At 43.8% G+C, this 21,300-nt stretch overlaps 1 protein-coding gene across 1 annotated transcript in view; it reads right to left on the reverse strand.

The window, feature by feature from the left end:
* ACADM (acyl-CoA dehydrogenase medium chain) overlaps window positions 1-21,300 on the reverse strand; it is a 258,751-nt gene that overhangs the window by 57,110 nt on the left and 180,341 nt on the right. Inside the window, exons 9-10 of the mRNA XM_069232418.1 lie at window positions 20,178-20,318; window positions 20,001-20,096 (exon numbers count right to left, since the gene is read on the reverse strand). Of these exons, the coding sequence (XP_069088519.1) occupies window positions 20,001-20,096; window positions 20,178-20,318 (237 nt within the window). The remainder of the gene's footprint in view (window positions 1-20,000; window positions 20,097-20,177; window positions 20,319-21,300) is intronic.

A 21,300-nucleotide genomic window follows, 5' to 3' on the forward strand; every position in this document is an offset into this window, starting at 1 on the left:
GTACTGCGTGATTTGCAGCTGCTCCAGCTCCTGTGCACTCTTCCAGGATCTCATTCGTGCACAGCCAAGCCTGGGTCCCTGACACTCTAACCTGCAGTGCACAACCTCCTGAGTTGTCCTCTGGCGTCGTGGGACTCCCTTTTGTGTCTTCGGGTGAGCTCCGGTTCACTCCTCTTCCAAGTGCCTGTTCCGGTACTTCTGTGAGGGCTCCCTGACTTGCTGGGCGCCCCCTCTGTCTCCTCATCCAAGTAGCGACATCCTGGTCCCTCCTGGGCCACAGCAGCATCCAAAAACTTTAACCGTGACCCTTGCAGCTAGCAAGGCTTGTTTGCGGTCTTTCTGCGTGGGAACACCTCTGCAAGCTTCTTCACGATGTGGGACATCCATCCTCCAAAGGGGAAGTTCCTAGTCCTCTTCGTTCTTGCAGAATCCACAGCTTCTACCATCCGGTGGCAGCTTCTTTGCACCCTCAGCTGGCATTTCCTGGGCATCTGCCCAATCTCGACTTTGTCGCGACACTTGGACTTGGTCCCCTTGTTCCACAGGTACTCTCGTCCGGAAATCCACCTTTGTTGCATTGCTGGTGTTGGTCTTCCTTGCAGAATTCCTCTATCACGACTTCTGTGCTCTCTGGGGAACTTAGGTGCACTTTACACCTACTTTTCAGGGTCTTGTGTGGGCTATTTTTCTAATCCTCACTGTTTTCTTACAGTCCCAGCGACCCTCTACAAGCTCACATAGGTTTGGGGTCCATTCATGGTTCGCATTCCACTTTTGGAGTATATGGTTTGTGTTGCCCCTATACCTATGTGCTCTCATTGCAATCTATTGTGACTGTACATTGCTTGCATTGCTTTCTATTGCTATTACTGCATATTTTTGGTATTGTGTACATATATCTTGTGTATATTTGCTATCCTCATACTGAGGGTACTCACCGAGATACTTTTGGCATATTGTCATAAAAATAAAGTACCTTTATTTTTAGTATATCTGTGTATTGTGTTTTCTTATGATATTGTGCATATGACACCAGTGGTATAGTGGGAGCTTTGCATGTCTCCTAGTTCAGCCTAAGCTGCTCTGCTAAGCTACCTTTTCTATCAGCCTAAGCTGCTAGACACCTCTTCTACTCTAATAAGGGATACCTGGACCTGGTGCAGAGTGTAAGTACCCCTTGGTACCCACTACAAACCAGGCCAGCCTCCTACAGGGACCTTGTGTGATGATGTCTCAGGGGGATGTATGGGTATGTGCAGTGGACATGCTTTAGTGATGTGTGTCCATGCTGTTGTTGCATGCAGGGCTTGGTGTTGGGATGGGTGGTTTGTGATATTGGGACATGTGTGAGGAGTAGGAGTGATGGGGGTGAGGGTGGGGGTAAGTGATAGCATGCAAGTAGGGTGGGGGATGTAATAGTTCAGATTTGACTTACCAGAGTCCATTCCTCCACCTACTCCTGCGAGGCCCTCAGGATGCAGAATCGCCAAGACCTGCTCCTCCCATGTTAGTTGTGGGGGAGGAGGTGGGGGTCCGCCGCCAGTCCGCTGATCCGCAAGGTGGTGTCTTGAGACCACGGAACGCACCTTCCCCTGTAGGTCGTTCCACCTCTTCCTGTCATCCCGATTTCTTGGGTGTTGTCCCACTGCATTGACCCTGTCCACTATTCTGGGGCATTGCTCCATCTTCCTTGCAATGGAGGTGTGCTGCACCTGTGATCCGAATAGCTGTGGCTCTACCCGGACGATTTCCTCCACCATGACCCTGTGCTCCTCCTCCGAGAACCTGGGGTGTGTTTGCCGTGCCATGGGGTGGTGTGGGTGATGAGTGTGGTGATAAGTGTGCTGATATGTAGTGGTGTGTTGTGTGAGGTGCGTGGAAGTTATGTGGGTGATGGTGTTGTGTGCCTGTGGATGCTAGTTTGTTGATGGTGGTGTCTCTCAGGCCTTCTCTCGGTAATTGTGGTCGTAGGGGTTTGTGGGTGATGTGGGTGTGTGTTTTATATTGTAATGGGTGTGTGGGAGTGGTGTGTGTATGTGTATCAGGTGTGTGTATTTGGAATTGTCCAATGTGGTGGTGTTTTGGAGATGTGTGTGTATTTTGAGCGCGGCAGTGTGTACTGCCAATGGAATACCGTGGTTGAAAGACCGCCGTGTGGATTCGTGATAGTGTGGGCTTATTTCTATTGGCGTGATGGTATTGGTTTTGTTTTCGCCAGTTTATCACTGACCTTTGGTGTGGCGGACTTGTGTGGGTGTCTGAATATTGGCGGATTCCGTGTTGTGGGTCATAATAGCTGTGGCGGAATTCCACGGCGGTGTGTTGGCGGTCTTCTGCAAGGGCGGTAAGCGGCTTTTACCACCAATGTTGTAATGAACACCACTGTGTCATCTTGGTTCCATTCTGTCTTAAGGAACATTGAAATTCTACAAAGACTCTGAAGAGCTTTATTTTGTTATATTATTTCAGATTATATGAAAGTAGAAAATAATTACATTTTACAATATTCAGGAAATCATTATTAAAGCATACAGGACCTACAACTTATGTAGGCAAAAAAAATCATATGTTAACGTAAATCTTCATAACTATGTAATTTTTTTGTATAGACTAATTGTTTAGTTATTATATATATTTTTTTTTTTTACTATAATTGTTTTATTTGTAGTCTAGTGTGTTTGTCCTGAGTTTTTGTTGTGTTGTCATCAGAAAGAATTTGGTTGATTGGAGAGGTCTTTGTCATAATATATGTATATTTTAGATCTGTTTTTTCTTTATATTAGAAATAAAGTTGATATTTGTGTACTTTCTCAGTATTATTTATAAATGTTTTTCGTTATTTGAATGTAGGAGAGTTGTCTTTTCTTACTTAATTGTATTTGATTCCCTGGTCTTCTTTCCTTATCGATTCAGGGACCCCTTATGTGACTTTTCCATATTCATTAAGGATGCCTAGCCAGGATCTATGAAGAAGCCTGTAGACCTCATCCTGATGTGGCACGGAAGAGAAACACTGGTACCCATGACACTTCCCAAACAATCAGTTGTGACCAGGTCAGATTAAAAATGTTGCCACATCAAGCCATCCTCAATGGCTTGATTAACAGACGCTCAATGACTTCCAGAACAGCTGGTAAAATGGTGTGGGAGTAGCAGCAGAGGATAGACGGCAATTGCCGATCTCATAGCAAGGCTCGTGAAGGAAAACAATCAGTTAGCCAAATGTTTCTATGCGTTTTGAGTCAACAACAAGCACAATGGTAGGAAAGGTTTTATTACTGACTTCGCTGGTGGATGCCTGCACCGACAGTCAGGTGGTGTGTAAGAAACACAAGATCCCCTCAGGTGCAGGGCGATGAGCAACCTGTCTTTTAATAGAAAGGTCTGAAACAGGCTGCAAGACTTCCATCAATGGTAGTTGCAAACCGAAAACTTCAGCCACTTGTTGCATAATCAGTGAAAGTGGTCTGAGGGAAGAGGAAGGGGGACGCAAGGACTATGAGAGACAAAAAGGTCAGCATCAGGTGAAGTGTCCATCCCAATGGAATCCCAAAGCTCTTCAAACCAGTTTTCCTGGTCATATTGGGGGATATATTAGTCATAGTTGTCGTCTGAACGTGTGCCAAAGAAATTGTGTAGAATCAGGGCCCTACAATGTGTTAAGGGAAAAATATGCGAGTCTGAAAGGTTGCAGAGTGGCTGACACCAAGGGCTGTGCATCTTCATCTTCATCAGACGTTGATGTGAGAGGACCTTGAATGACGGTGGGACCACAGTCTGCCCCGACCCCTGTACTGAACCTGAATGGGTTCAAAGGGCATGGATGGCTTGCAAAGAAAGGACCCACAGGCTGAAATGGACTGGTGGCACCTGGGGATCCTGGAAGCCTCAAAGCATGCAAAAGAGAGTTGTTGAAGGTCAAAATATATGTAGCATAGCCCCTTTGAAGGCCTTTAATTGCTTCGACATCACGGACTTCATCATAACAGAATTGGTGATGACAGAACTAACAGACTCGGGAGCAAGCAGAGTTTTTGAGTGTCCACAGACCTTTGATATATTCATGTTTTTTTTCTGGTCCTTGGACAGCGGACGCAACTAAAATAAATCTGCACCCTCGCATTGAGTTAATAACGAAGGACTGGTGTGTGACTGGCAAGTGGAAATTTCTTTTGTATCTTCAAGAAGAACTTTATGGCACATTAAATCAAACAGAAATGCTGCGCACGCAGAGCTTGTGCTGAATGTCTATTCTGTCTCGCGCAGTACGAATCATCCGACGTCCTCACACTCGACGTGCAGCAGATGTACTACGTGATCTCCGTGCACCATACGGCGTGTACGTGAATCACATACTGCCATCTTTAAAATAAAGGCTTCTTGTGGATTGAATCGGATATCCTAATCTGTGATTCACACACTGGGGTGAATCCTAGAACCATTATTTTAACTCTTGGTCTCAGGATATCGCAAACGGTAACTGTAAGGAAATGGCTCCCTGTTGCAGTTACCCCCCACTTTTTGCCTGATACTGATGCTGACTTGACTGAGAAGTGTGCTGGGACCCTGCTAACCAGGCCCCAGCACCAGTGTTCTTTCACCTAAAATGTACCATTGTTTCCACAATTGGCACAACCCTGGCACCTAGTTAAGTCCCTTGTAAAAGGTACCCGTGGTACCAAGGGCCCTGATGCCAGGGAAGGTCTCTAAGGGCTGCAGCATGTCTTATGCCACCCTAGGGACCCCTCACTCAGCACAGACACACTGCTTGCCAGCTTGTGTGTGCTGGTGGGGAGGGTGCCATGCCAACCTCCCACTGCCTGTGGCATAGGTAAGTCACCCCTCTAGTAGGCCTTACAGCCCTAAGGCAGGGTGCACTATACCACAGGTGAGGGCATATGTGCATGAGCACTATGCCCCTACAGTGTCTAAGCAAAACCTTAGACATTGTAAGTGCAGGGTAGCCATAAGAGTATATGGGCTGGGAGTCTGTCAAAAACGAACTCCACAGCTCCATAATGGCTACACTGAATACTGGGAAGTTTAGTATCAAACTTCTCAGAATAATAAACCCACACTGATGCCAGTGTTGGATTTATTAAAAAATGCACACAGAGAGCATCTTAGAGATGCCCCCTGTATTTTACCCAATTGTTCAGTGTAGGCTGACTGGTTCCAGCAGCCTGCCACAACCGAGACATGTTGCTGGCCCCATGGGGAGAGTGCCTTTGTCACTCTGAGGCCAGTAACAAAGCCTGCACTGGGTGGAGATGCTAACACCTCCCCCAGGAAGGAGCTGTCACACCTGGCGGTGAGCCTCAAAGGCTCACCCCTTTGTGCCAGCACCGCAGGACACTCCAGCTAGTGGAGTTGCCCGCCCCCTCCGGCCACGGCCCCCACTTTTGGCGGCAAGGCCGGAGAAAATAATGAGAAAAACAAGGAGGAGTCACTGGCCAGTCAGGACAGCCCCTAAGGTGTCCTGAGCTGAAGTGACTAACTTTTAGAAATCCTCCATCTTGCAGATGGAGGATTCCCCCAATAGGGATAGGAATGTGACCCCCTCCCCTTGGGAGGAGGCACAAAGAGGGTGTACCCACCCTCAGGGCAAGTAGCCATTGGCTACTAAACCCCCAGACCTAAACACGCCCTTAAATTTAGTATTTAAGGGCTTCCCTGAACCTAAGAATTTAGATTCCTGCAACTTACCGAAGAAGAAGACTGCTGAGCTGAAAACCCCTGCAGAAGAAGAAAGAAGACACCAACTGCTTTGGCCCCAGTCCTACCGGCCTGTCTCCTGCCTTCTAAAGAACCCTGCTCCAGCGACGCTTTCTCCAGGACCAGCGACCTCTGAATCCTCAGAGGACTGCCCTGCTTCCAAGAGACCAAGAAACTCCTGAGGACAGCGGCACTGCTCCAAAAGAACTGCAACTTTGTTTCAAGGGGCAGCTTTAAAGACCCCTGCAACTCCCCGCAAGAAGCGTGAGACTTGCAACACTGCACCCGGCGACCCCGACTCGACTGGTGGAGAACCAACACTTCAGGGAGGACCCTCCGGCGACTCCGAGACTGTGAGTAACCAAAGTTGTCCCCCCTGACCCCCCACAGCGACGCCTGCAGAGGGAATCCCGAGGCTCCCCCTGACCGCGACTGCCTGAACTCCCTTTCCCGACGGCTGGAAAAGACCCTGCACCCGCAGCCCCCAGCACCTAAAGAAACGGAACTCCTGTGCAGGAGTGACCCCCAGGAGGCCCTCTCCCTCGCCCAGGTGGTGGCTACCCCGAGGAGCCCCCCCCCTTGCCTGCGACGCTGAAGAGATCCCTTGATCTCTCATTGATTTACATTGAAAACCCGACGCTTGTTTCTACACTGCACCCGGCCGCCCCAGTGCCGCTGAGGGTGTACTTTGTGTGAACTTGTGTCCCCCCCGGAGCCCTACAAAACCCCCCTGGTCTGCCCTCCGAAGACGCGGGTACTTACCTGCTGGCAGACCGGAACCGGGGCACCCCCTTCTCTCCTTTGCAGCCTATGCGTTTTGGGCACCTCTTTGACCTCTGCACCCGACCGGCCCTGAACTGCTGGTGTGGTAACTTTGGGGTTGCTCTGAACCCCCAACGGTGGGCTACCTTGGACCAAAAACTGAAACCTGTAAGTGACTTACTTACCTGTGAAAACTAACAAAAACTTACCTCCCCCAGGAACTGTGAAAATTGCACTAAGTGTCCACTTTTAAAACAGCTTATTGTGTTTTATGTAAAAAGTATTCATGCTAGTGTAATGATTTAAAGTTCCTGAAGTACTTATCTGCAATACCTTTCAAATTAGATATTACATGTAGAATTTGAACCTGTGGTTCTTAAAATAAACTAAGAAAAGATATTTTTCTATAACAAAACCTATTGGCTGGATTTGTCTCTGAGTGTGTGTTCCTCATTTATTGCCTGTGTGTATGTACAACAAATGCTTAACACTACTCCTTTGATAAGCCTACTGCTCGACCACACTACCACAAAATAGAGCATTAGTATTATCTCTTTTTGCCACTATCTTACCTCTAAGGGGAACCCTTGGACTCTGTGCATACTATTCCTTACTTTGAAATAGTGCATACAGAGCCAACTTCCTACAGTAACCAAGCATCATACTACTCTTTGAGAGAACAAAGCACATTGCATCGGTGATTCACACACCAGTGCGGACCCCCCCCCCAAAAAATATAATAATAATAATAATCTACTCCTAATAACAGCGAATCAATTTACATTGTTGATTCGCACACCTGTGTGAACTCCGAAAAAATTAAACATTCTTTGATTCGCACACCATATTTAAGTGAACATCCATCACAGTTAAAGTACATACATAATATTATATTACGACTTTCAGTGTTTAAGTTATCAAATAACATTCTAGTACGGCTATATATATTTCAAAACGAGTCATCAAACATTTACTTTGAGCCCTCCACAAGCATTATGGACAGCAGGTTTAGAACGAATCGTAAAATGGTCAGAATGGAAAGAGTATTTTTTTTAATTACATAGATACTGTAGATTCCGATGGTAAAATGTCTGCAGCACATAAAAAGTGTATTCTTTACATTCTTTAGGTCCTCAAGGACTATAAACTTTTAACCAAATAAACAAAACTATTACAGGGATTGGCTATGATAACGCTTTAGTTAGAGCAATTAGCGACCTTGACAAACATGCTCTGAAAGTCTGTATAGGTATTACACGTTACAAGTTTTTCCAAAGAAAACTATTTAAAACGGGGAGTAGTGTTGAATATGTTAGTTAGTTAAAGAGATTAGCCTTCGATTGTGCATTTGGTGGATTGTTGGAGGATCTTGTTCGTGACCAAGTAGTCATGCATGCAGCAAATCCAGCTATCCAGGAAAGGTTATGGATGAACAGTGATGCGTGCTTGGAGGACATACTGGCCATCGTATCTAAAGCTGAAACCTCCAGTAGACGTGCAAGTGTTTTAAGGACTGAAAAAAAGAGAATGAACTAGTAGCTAAAATTAAAGATAACACTAGACCAAATTTTGGAGTAAGACCTAAGTTTGAAGGAAAACATAACTTAAACTCAAATTATAGCAAAGAACCCCCTAAATGCTAGATGTGGGAAAATAGATCATTTGGCATTTGCCAAATCTTGTCCTGCAAAGAAAGCTAGGTGCAATTCATGTAGTATTATAGGTCATTATACCAAAGTATGTAGGAAAAAAATCTAAATTAGTAAAATGTGTACAAAACGATGTAGAAACAGACAGTGATGCTAGAAGTAAAGATGATTATGTTCTAAAAATCAGCTCGGATTGTAACAAAATTGGTTTTGAACATCAGCGATGGCTGTTTAGTTATAGGTAATAAACCAGAATGTAGTAGGAAGATTCAGGTTCAACTTACACCAATGTCAAGGAGGACGTTTGGAGAAAGAATATTGTCGACAAAGTAGGCAAAAAATTACTCACTTCAGACATAGATCCAGAAGGTTATGGATGAGAAAAAAAATTGAAATTGTAGGTTACCATTGGTTTAAGTTCGTATTTAAGAATCGATGTGCTTTTGGAAAATTGCATGTTTAAAAAAAGGACCATCTGTTCTTGGATGGAAGGACCAGAAAAACTTCCATATCATACTAGACCACAACTGAATTGAACAAGTGTTAATCATGGATAAAGGTACAAAAATGGGCACTGGCCTACTTGAAATAGATTTCCGTCAATATTTCAGAAAAACATATTCAAGTTAAAAGGTTTTGAACATGATATAAAACTTAAGGAAGGTGTTACACCAAAAATCCATGAGGTTAGGAATATTCCTATAGCCTTAAGGGACGTGGTTACACGAGTTAGAGAAATTAGTTAACACAAATAGAATTGAACCTATAGAGTCATCTGAATGGGTCCCTCCTCTTGTACTGGTGAAACGTAGTAATGGAAAACTAAGAATACGCGTTCATTTAAGACATCTTAACAACAACATAATTGTAGACCAATTTCCATTACCTGAAATAAATGAAATGCTGTCCCCATTAAAAAGGAGCCAAGTGATTTTCCACAAAAGATCTATCTGCAGTGTATCATCAAATTCCTCTAGCAGAAAATAGCAAAATGCACAGCATTTATCATGCCCCAAGTTTATCAATATAAGAGAATGCCATTTGGTTTGGCATCAGCAGCAGCTGTATTTCAACTGTTAAATCACCATTTAGTGGGCAAAACGAGACAAACAAAATTCTTTCAGGATGATATTTTAGTCTTTGGAAAAAACAAAATGGAAAGTCATTAATAGAAGTTCTGAAAATACTTGAAACTAATGGATTGACTTGAATATTTCAAGTGTTCATTTGCAAACAATAGTGTTACATACTTAGACCATATTAGACGGAAACGGTATAAAACCACAACCTACACTGGTAGATGACATTAAAAATGCACCAGCTCAGAATAGTAAAGAAGAGGTGATGTCATTCTTAAGGTTAGCAGAAGTTTGTTCTAAGGACATTCCCAATTTTGCCACCAGAACTTACAATATTAGACAATTATTGAAAAATAGAAGTACATTTGAATGGACACCTGATTGTGATGCTGATTTTTGCAATGTCAAAAAATGTATAGTTAATGTAGCATCACTTAAAAGCTTTGATCCTTGTCCTCAAAGTGTAATAACAATGGATGCAAGCAGCAAAGGGTTAGATGCAGTCTTATCCCGAGAGGAAGACAATGGAACTGAAAGAATTGTAGCATATGCATCTGAAGAGAAATATTCAGTAACAGAGAAAGAAACCATAGCTTGTGCATAGGCAGCTAATCACTTTAGAGGTTTGTATGAGGAAAGTGCTTTACTTTACGTTGTGACCATAAACTTTTAGTGAGAGTTCTCACCACTGAAAGAACTATTAATACTTCTGTGAGGGTTGCCTGGTTATCTATCAAATTACAAGACTATTTGTATAAAATGGAGTATGTTCCTAGAAAAAAAAATGTAATGGCTGATTTATTTTTTTATCCAGAATGCTCAAACAACTGGAGGTTTGTGAGGACGACATATGAAACACAGACTTAGTAGCATATGTTCAAGAGTAAGGAAACGTGTATTAGGAAAGATGAATGGGTAACAGAATTTAATAATGACAAAGAACTGACTAAAATCAAAGATTATCTAAGGAAGTAAATCAAATTAGAACATGCATTAAGACCTTATTGGGAGGTCAGATTAGAACTAAGAACGGAAAGAGAAAACGTCTGGAGAGGTGGGAGGGTAATTCCTCCCAAAAAATATGAGTCAATTTTGAGATTATGCTATGAATGGTACTTTGGAATAGTGAAGTCTAAACAGATGATTTAAGTATCATTTTGGTGGCTGGTTTGGATAAGGACATGGAAGATATTTTGTGTGACTGAGGTCTGCAAATCAGCTGGTAAGTCATTAATCACAATGAAACCTCCATTAGGTGTAGTTTCTAATCCCAAGTCACCATGGGAAAATGTTCCCATTGACATAATGGGACCCATAGGTATTGAACATAAATATATTTTGGTACTTGACATATTTTTAGGTGGCCTGTAGTTAAAGTTATAGAAAAGATTGACAGATGCAGTGTTATATCGTTTAGATCACTAATGTTTGAGAGAAGGCATTCCAAGCAATATATTAAGTTGTAACTGAGTACAATTCACACTTATCAAGACTAAGAAGTACTTCAACAGATTGAGGTCAGGCATAGAACTATAACCCTAATAGCAATGGTATGGTGGAACGTTTCACTAGAGTCATAAAAAAAAAAATACCATTCAGCATGTTCATAAACAGAACGATTGGGAAATTCAAGTGGAAAAAATGGTTTGGGCATACAAGGTGTCTATTAGTGAGGCCACTGGTTATTCGCCCTTCGTTTTGATGTGTGGAAGGAATCTCATAACTAAATATACATCGGGATGGTTACTTGAAATCTAGCTTAGTACAATGGTCTGAAGACTTACTGCAGGATAGGATGAAACCTTTACAGTCAAAAAGAAAAGAATGATTTGATAATAAACATGGTACTAAAGAATGTAACATTGAAGTAGGCCAAAGGGTTAGGGTTAAGAAATATGGAAAATTTCCGAAACATGTAAGCAAATTTTACAAACCTACGGAGGTTGTAATAAACGTTTAACAGATGGTAAGGTGTGAAATCTTAAAAGAATAGCAAAATGTTCAACACCATCTACTGTGTATTGTGATAATATGGAAGACATGTTAGAGAACAAGAAACAAGATAACTCGTGGGTTATCAGTAATAAGTCCATGGATAAGAATGTTAAAAGGAACATGTTGCAAGACTGTTCTGATACTCAAGAATCTACTAACAATGAGAAGTCACCAAGTGTAATGCATAGGCTAGAAAGTGACATTGAAGAATTTAACACTTCTATTAAGGATGGCTCAATAACCAAGAAGGTAAAAAGAAAAAGGAACCCTCCTGTACGGTTTAAAGATTATATTTCTGATAATTTTCCATTGTAACATGATAATGACGTTACTTTTTAGGGGCGAGTGCAAAGCGCTCAGTCCCTCTTCTAATCTCTCTTTAGGGGGATTTTAACCACGACCATGTTACGTTAGTCACTTTCATTGGTCTGTGGACTTGCTGCTTTTCTTCATTCGTAAAAGGCATGCATACTTCATGCCTTTTCGGGTGCTTAGCCCTCCTCGAGAGCAGAGGTAAACTACTGGAAACAAACGAGACTCCATGTTTTCCATATGGTTTCTGGACTATTTTTTCTCTTTTACACAGCGCGATCGCACTGCGAAATAAACAGAGCGCAATCTTTTTTTAAATTTTTCAATTTAATGTGGCAAGAAAAGTCCGGTTAGGAGTTTACAACGCTAATAGCTGTAACTCGACGTAATGCGATACCCCTTGCATTGCAAATGCTTGTTTTCATATATATTTAGGATATATGTACATTTGTATTATACTTTTGTTTTCGGTTTAGCTCTTTTATGTTATATTTATGCACTTAATAAAAAATATAAAAAAATTGGAAAGAGGAATGTGTCATGCAGTTAGGGACATGTTATTAGAGACTGGGAACAAGCGGAATGTATGAATGTAGAATAGGAGGAACTTAGAATTCAAGGATTGACAGCCTGAGCGAAGAGGGACACGGAGAGATGTAATGTATTGTTGTACCTGCTTGGAATAAAGAAGATAAACTTACATAAACAGCGTGGACTTGATTTCACCCTGTGGGTGTTAAGATGAACTGGTGGCACCTGGGGATCCTTGAAACATTAAAGCCCGCTGAAGAGCTGTTAAAGTGCAAAATCTATGCAGCATAGCCCCCCTGAAGGCCTCTAATTACTGCGATGTCGCCGACCAGCTTGGAAATTTAGTTTGCGTCTGGGCCAAACTCTGAATCAGCTCTGAAGGAGATCTGGAGCAAGACAAGGATGCACGCTGACACCTTCATGACCTCTCTGGATATAGAGAGTGAAGAGAAGTGGCTGATTCTCCCTTGGATTGCTTGTTCTTTTTCTAAGATTTACAAGAAGACTTTGACCGCAATGACTATATGATGCGTAAGCGATTTTAGAAGGGGAAATAGAACTTTCCTTTCGAATTAGACCGATCGCAGCATGGATTTCCTTGTGTTCAAGGAATAGCAGTTGTCCTTGCAGTCCGATATGGACTTTGGATTCATCTGGGTGCCGTCGCTGCAAGTCTTGGTGTCATGATCAGACTCTGTGCTTCATGAAGGTCTATCACAGACAACTGCAACAGTCTCTGAACAGTTTAAACCCTGTTTTAGGGGGTGGCATGTTGCTCAGAATCTGGTAAAATACTTTGTAAAGTCTTAGTTATCTATAAATAAATACATCCTAGCACAGGAGCTGACAGGTACAAAAAATCAACAACACTGGGTGCAGCTTGGATTTGAAAGCTTTGAGAGTGTTGACCTGCTTTTGCCTCAAATAATATATTTGTTTTGCAGTGATGTTTATTGGTACATCTAATTCCCCACGTACCAGTAACACCCTTGGTTCGTATTTTTGTAGAGTATATTTAAGGATGAAATCCAGTACCCACTTAGTTAAGCAGTCATATTGGCATACAGGTTTTAAAATTTGTAAGGTGGGCCAAGCCTGCCTAGACGAGATGGCTACACTTGCTGGGGGCTCAGAGGCCAGAAGCCTTTATCTGTTGCCATGGCGCCCTGGGGTGGCCCTGGGTCTGCAGCTGAAGGCACAGCATGCTGAGGGGATCCTCAGAACCCTTCCTTAGAGTCCCTCCATCTGATGGGAAATAGAAGTGCACGGTGCACACACATCCAACAGTGTCTGTGGCAGCTCTGCTAACCATTATCACTGAAGAATCTTAGAAGCAGCATCTGATCTTTGGCATCCCAGATGGGGCGGCAGGGGTGGGGAGGTGTAGAGTCTGAGAGGTATCCTTTTATCCATTTTGCTATGGATTAACCGGGGCTGCCAGAACTTTGATGGTGCCCTGGGCTGTGCAAGTGAGGAAACTGCTGATATGCTGGTGGATGAAGATAAGCCCAATGCCACAGCGTGAAGTGGGCTATTAGATAAGTCTGCTGCGCCTATCTTTCCTCAGTGCAGGCATTTACTGTGAGTCCCTCAAGTAAGAAAAGCAAGGAGAGAATCCTGGCCTGACCAGAGTAAAAACAATGCATGTCTTACCACCCTATTAGCATCCACAATGGCAAACCACTGAAGACACACAGAGGACTTCTTTAAGCCAGGAGGTTTAGTGAACCTTGGGAACGACCAGTAAGGAGAAGTATACAAAGAGGAAGTGAACATGAAATCTGGAGAGAAAAAAAACCTCATACTCGCTGCAGCAACCCTGTGCTCTGATGTGTCTAGGAAAACAGTGGACTTTGCATGTGTTGTCCATGCAGGGAAAGGAAAATTAGAGGGTAGAGCACAGAAGATACAGAGTAGTGAGAAGAAACATGATCAGAGATCATTAAACAAAAATATTAAAAAATACACGGGAAAGAGCAAAAGGCAGCCAGAGTGCAGGATTTTGTTATTTTAAAAAAATATGGTGACATGAGTTAATTATAAATTGTGATGAAGATTGAACAATTTGATAACCTGTGGAAAGGGCACCTTCTGCAGATCTTAAGGGTGCTCTCTGATATCCCAATAAAATAGCTACAGAACAAGAGATGGACGGAAATGGCACAAGTCTCAAGAATGCACCCTCTTAGAGGCATGACACAGAAGAGGTGCAGTGGCTATTCCTGTAAGGAGGATTAGGTACACAGAACAACTTGGGCAAATGCCTGGCGAAACAGAACGTCAGCCCATTGCCACAATCCTTATGAGAAGGGCTGGGCCACCTCAGGGTTTTTCCATGGGATAAGACATCTTGCACAATACCCCAAAAATAACTCTTGCAGTATGTCTAAATAGTTGGGCCTTGGATGAGTGCCTCAGAACAACACCACATGACGGTCTGTAGGTTGACCTACAGTTTGCAGACGATGCAAAAGAAGGTGGTCCATCTGAATGGTAGTTATCTTCTGTTCTTCCCTGATCTAAACCCACATACCATAGCCATGAACAAAGACCTATTGAGCATAACGAAGGAATGATGGCAAGAGAACTAGAAGCATCTGTGGGTCATCCTGCGCATCTACGAGTGACTTGAGGTGGGAAGCTTTTGGAGGCACCTCGGTCCGGTTGGCTGAAGCATGAGCCCAGGCAGGTGCAGTGCACTACTCCTGTCCGGGGTGGTGAGACACACCTGCTTGGTAACCTGTGCTCACCCTTGGGTAGCTTGGTACAGAGAAGTCAGGCTGATCCCAGAGGCAATGTGTAAAGCAACAGCACAGCACATTCCCACAACACCCTGGCTGCACAACCCGAAGAAGAGACTTCACATGGGTTCTATGTATGTAAAACTTGTATTCAACACACACACGATCAACACAATTGGATTACAATGTGCTAGCCTATAGGTCAATGAGCACACAACGCACAATAACAGACAATATAAATGCGGGAGTGAACGTAAATTATAATAGGCCCCACTGCGTTGAACATCAATCACTGCATATAGATTGGAGAAAATGCTCATTCCCTCCCCACAAGATGCCTGCCAGCTGTCAGCACTAGGCCCAGCCTTCCGTTCCCCCACAATCCATGTAACACGTTTAATTTAGGGTGTGCCCTGTGGATAGCGTAGCAGCAAAAATGGATATCACAGTACTCAGACTCTCCCACCCTGACCATGGCCATAGCCGCTCTGATAAAATACTATGTTAACCTTCGGCCCTCCCTTGTAGAACCAGAGTACCAAGGTGTTGCCCCAGCATTCCTCGTCCTCACTTGGACTCACTTCCTCACATCCACCCCGTGCCTAGGCGCAAGGCCCAGGTATCAGCACAGGTCCGCATGCTCAGACTCGTATGCACTCACTACCGGCACCCTCATGCATTGCCCTGATAACTAGCAACTGGATGCCCAACTGCTTTCAAACACCCTCTGTTTCAATCTGTTCTCCACCTGCCCCTCAGCACTCTAGTCAACCACACCCCAGTGCAACCCAGAGTATGATACATTTCCCTTGGGCCTCGAGTCGCTCCCGACCAGATCACAACTCCCCCCAGGTGTCGGGGTTAGGGTGGGGGACAGGAAAAAACAGCCAGCAGACAAACAAGGTGTAGAAGTTCAGGCTTCAAATAGGAGGCTCACTCAGAAGTCTGCAAAACACAGGGGGGAGGGTCACCGGAACCAGCCTGCAGACTTGGAGGAGGAGCCCAGCCCCGCAAGACAGTCCAGTAATGCAAAATTGTAACCAAGTTCAGCACCTCCAGAATGGAGGGATGCTGTTAGACGTGTTGTCTTGATCCACCCTAGATAACTCAGATTGTACACAACAAGTTACCAGGTTTATGGCCTTTGGACGTCTGGTGCCCAGGAAAGAGGACACTAGTCAGAGATACGATGACTTGGGGTTTCCTGATGGTACAAGGTTGCTCTAACCAGCTCCTAGTTCTTGTACCTCTCTAGATTGAGGTACTCCATTTAGTACGCTATGACCTTGGCTGTACTGGACCCTCACTCCGGACAAACACACTAGAGGCACGTTCTTATGTGCAGAACTAGGCCAATCACCACACTCCTCTGAGGGGTCCAACCTATGAACAGGCACAGCACACAATAGCATGCAGCCGAGGGTCACACAAAATAAATTATTCCCACTTGAGCTCCGCAAAACCCCAGCATGGTCCTGCAATAGTGATCCAATCACTTCACATGTCGTCTCAGGGTGCAGTGAATCACAGTTTAAAGGGCCACACACCAGTCGTGTGCACAGTACTCTGCTACCCCGCATCTGATGCACCCGGTCTTTTAGACTTCTTCTGTATGCCACACGCACACTTCTCCTGCCAGGTGGAATCCTGCAGTGTGCGCGCAACAGAGTGCACCACTCTCCAGATATTACAGATTATGATATAAGACCCCTCTGGAGGTCTATGACGTCAATGAGAACAGGGGGCAAGTCAAACTGTCCCTGAAGAGTCACTTTCCGGATGCCACACAGAAGGAGGCCATCAGCCACAGGTCAGTCTTTAATCTGGAAGGGTGCGAGGATCCCCTCCTCGGACTGTTATCCTCCTGGGCACCCAGATTCCTCTAACAGTGCACCAACACTATCCAGCCGCTCTCGTCCTGTGTATTTGTAGGTGGTACTCAAAGTTGCAGATGTGGAATACCCTTACTTCTACTACGTAAATGCGTTGAAGTGTATCCCTTTATACCACCGAGAACTCCCCTAAATTTCCTCCCTGTGTGCTTCGCGGTCCCAGAATGTAGATCTGTATCTTTATGGGAGCCAGGCGCAGGCTCCGGGAGGCCATGTGTCACAACCTCTGCCTCAATCTGTCTCACCAGCCCCCAGATGGCAGGGATCTGTTGTTCTGGCTGCCAGAGTTTTACAGCGCTCATCTGGGGAATCTGCAAATGTGCTCTCCCCCCAGGACCAATGGAATGAAACCTAATTTACGGGGCACCAGAACCAGTCCCGACATAGACTTGTTCACTTTGCAGAAATGGCACTTCTTGGGCAGTGATGACAAATCGGGTTTGCCATACTGGGTTCAACTATACCAAACAGTATGAGTCTGCTCCTCTGCAATCTCCTATGGCAACCAATTATTAAGCCTCGGCTTCCCATACCACCTTGTCAGTAGAGCAACTCTCATGGGTAACGCTAACATGCGTGGGCGTTCAGAACTTCCTGGACACTCGCATCCGCCTGCTAATACAGGTGACACACCGTTTCAACCACCAACATGGTGCTTGTGCACCCTGGGTTAACCTGAGCCCACAGGCCCTCTTCCTATTAGGAAACATGCAGGCATAAATATGCACAGCACTATGGTCACCACGGCCATTTGTGCATTCCTATAGGAACCACTCCACCTGCCGTTCCCATGTACACTTGTGGTCAGAAAAGTTAACCCCCATCCATACCTGGCTCTGCCAGGGTACTCTAACCCTGCACCCTGGTATCAGTGCCAGTCTCAATCCGTATGGCTGGAATGTGAGCTTTCACTCTGCAATGCCAGAGGGAAAAAGGCTCCGAGCCCTAGGCTCTTGAATATGAAACCCAACAAAACCTACCTGAGAGAATTGAAAAATCTGGGAGAATGCTACCTATACGTGCCAGGTTTAACAGAAACTATATACAGTCGAACAGATGGAGCCTACCAAGTCCTTCCTGGATATCCTCCATAATGACATTGAACAAAAAGGGTGGGCATTTTTCTGGGACTCACTCAGGGGCTGATTAGCAGAAACTGGGGGTATAGTTTGACATTTTGAGGACTAGGGGTGACCCTACAGTGAAGGAGGATCATAAACATTTCATTCCCTTTCCAGATTAACTTTTAGTTTTGATTTTAATTCTTCTGTCTCTCTGCTGTTTCCTCTCCCTCCTTTAGATCCGTAGGACCGGTAGTGGCAAGATGCTGCAACTAGTAGAACATTGTCTACACAATGAAATACTGTTTTTGTACTGAGTTTTTTTAATTGAAGCCTTTAATAAAAAGATTGAAACCTTAAAGTTAGTACAAAGAAAGACTTAGACAGAGGCACAAGCAAGAATGTATCTTTAAAGGTGGTCTTTATTCTTTGTACAGTTGTAGTCCGATGCTTGCAAGACCTTTGAGCCATTTTCTTAACAGACTCTTAGGGCCTCATTACGACCCTGGCGGCCGGGGGTAAGCTGGCGGTAACATACCGTTAACCCCTCCAACATACCGCCAGGAATACCCAGGGCAGCAGTGCATGTTTTTATACTGTTGGGCCATGAGGCCTATGGCTTCAGGCTTAGAAGTGGTCAGTGACTAATGGTCTCACTGTGTCAAATAGAAAGAGGGTCATCTACTGTCTAATTATAGGTTATTTTGAATCTTTGCCATATGCTTCTTGTAGTAGAATTCCAGAGCAGGACTCTTGAAAAGTCTCAAATGAGTGCAACAGGGTTACAGCACATGTACCAGGCTTAAAAAAACAAAAACCTGTGGAATTTACATAATTAGGTTAGCATAAATTTGAGTGGATCAGTAGTCCAGAGTTTGGGAGCGGGTCACAAACTGGATAGAAGGTTGGAAAAGTAAAAGCACCAGGGTGCTCCACCCAAAGTCAGAGAAGAAAACACCAGGCTTGAGGCTTAACATTAAGCCGCAGCTGTCAAAGCACATGAAACTTGATGTGATTCACTCTAGCGCATGCTCAAGGGAAGTGTTTACCAGAAGGCTGGGATACTGAAAATGGATCTTCAATAGGGGCTCAAGACCACTCAAAGAGTGTCACAAGGCCTTTTGGAGCAACAAGACCTGGCCTCTGAAACCTTTCCACTCAAGTACCAGTATTGGTAAACACATCCCACCGCCACAGGCCATAACAACTCTAAAGCTATAGTGACTCCATGAACGATTTCTCAGGTACCTCTGTTTAGGACAAGGAACCCAGGGGAATGACTCATTGGTGCTTTGTAAGGAGGATTAGGTACACAGAACAACTTGGGCAAATGCCTGGTGAAACCGAATATCAGCCAATTGTGGATACTCCTGATAAAAGGACCAGGCCACATCAGGGTTTTTTTTTCATGGGATAAGACAGCTTGCACACTTCCCCAAAACCAAAGCCTGCAGCATGTCTGCGGCTGGATGGGAGCTTCAGAACAGCACATTACAGTCTGATCCAAGGGGTTTACTTACAATTCGTTCCTTAGAAATCACAATTCCTGAGGAAGATCACACCTGTAAAGTCACTGTACTAAATCACATGAGTCCTAATAGCCCTCATTAAAAGTTGCAGGATGTGGGGTATTTGCCGCCAAGCAACCGTGTACTTGTGATGTTCAGTTTTGAGAAATGGAACAACCAAATTAATTGAAGCTGCCTCTTCAAGTGTAGTCCAGAGAGTATGAATACTGCCAAGGGATAACAAAGCTACCCTCTTGACAACCAAAGAAAATCCAATGAAACAATGGAGAATGAAGTTCCATGCGAAAATAGCCAGCTCTGAGCAAAAGAGCTGACTTCCCTTACTCGGGAGATTAAGTTTATGGACCTTGAAAGCTGAGTTTGCAGGGGTTAAGCCACGACATAATGTCTTCATGTCACCCTGACTTCCATGAACATTACAGAAACCAACCTTAAGTATGCAGAGTTGATTCCATCCTTTTGTGACAAGAAACAATTTCATGAGTGTGGAGTAGGGGGACTGTATGCACCAGTAAAAACAATTCCATTCCTGAAAATGGCATAATCAGTAGGAAAAGGACTAAAAACTGCACCAAATGAGCTGTTCAACTTTAACACAAAGGAAAACTGATGACTGGGGCCAAATTATATTTACAAGAACTGGTGACAGCTCTCGCAATGATTAATAAAAGATCTCTTCAATGCTCAATACACATCTCCCAAAATGTTTCTTGGTCTGCAGTTGCTTACAATACCTCTGCAATTGGTTTTCCAAATGTCTTTCTTTCCAAGGCATATTTTGTAGCTTCATCCAGTGCCCTCTGTGCCAAACCAACAGCCCCAGCTGCAACCTGAAATTATGTTCAGAGATGTAAAAGCAGAAGTTTTCAAGACAAAAAATATTAGAGAAAAAAAAAAGCTGTTGCACTCACTGGAGGCCTGGTTTTATCAAAGGCTCCCATAGCAATTTTAAAGCCAGCTCCTTCTGCAATTAATACATTCTCTGCGGGCACTCTTACATCTTCAAAGGTAATCCCTCGAGTATCTGAGCATCGCTGTCCCATATTTAGCTCCTGAAAGACATTATAAACAGTTATTATGTAAAGGATTGTAGGACAGGTTTCAATTTCTTTCATGTTCTTTTAATTTATATTTATTCTTCCAAATAGCTAAAAACAAAAACATTTATATCAAATAAAATTCCATCACTCCTGGAGTTTATGCAGCTTTCACATCAAATAGATGATGAAACACAGAAGACTAGTTTACAATCATTGAAGGGCCTCAATGCAGCAGTCTTATGGTAAGTACTTACAAATCTTTACACAATAATTTATTTGCCATAATGTGAGTATGTAATCATGCCTAAACTGCTGGAAAATCCAGCATAAAAAAAAAAAAGGAGAACCAATGGTACAGGGTGTTCTATTCTCCATAACATTTCTAATGGGCAATTCCTCAATTTCCATTTGAAGCCAATACATCATATTCCAGCAATCACTAGCGCAATTCGTTTAGTGTTAAGCTGCTTTTCAGTTTTGAAAGTATGAGTCACAATACCAAACTAATTATTCATAATTGTTAATTGCACCTTGAAACTTCCAAGGGAAATTATTATTTTCACCCCCAAAAGATTCATTGCCACCCATGGTCATGATGGTCTAGTACACTGAATATATGTATAATTAATTAATGTAACTCAGTACACCACCTGTGCCGGATTCCATCAGTGACCAGAACACAAAGATCCCGATACCACTATTTCCAAAGCTGCAACACTACTATAGCGTGTCTCACCAAAGAAACCCTATACCACTCAAATATCTCCCCCTCTACAACTGCCACATGAAGAGATTTACTTCTTGTTACTTCATGAAAGCCAACCATGTTCGCCTGAAATCCCTACCAAAGCCAACAAGTATGACCTCTCAATGTTTCATCTAAAGAAATTCTCCCACCACAGCCCATGGTAAGTAAGCGGTCAAATTCCAAGGTGGGTAATGAGGGCCAGGCAGATACCCTTCAGAGTGAAGCTCAGTCAAATCCATGACAACC

The sequence above is a fragment of the Pleurodeles waltl genome, chromosome 4_2, assembly GCF_031143425.1.
Source record: "Pleurodeles waltl isolate 20211129_DDA chromosome 4_2, aPleWal1.hap1.20221129, whole genome shotgun sequence".
NCBI classification, from domain to species: domain Eukaryota; kingdom Metazoa; phylum Chordata; class Amphibia; order Caudata; family Salamandridae; genus Pleurodeles; species Pleurodeles waltl.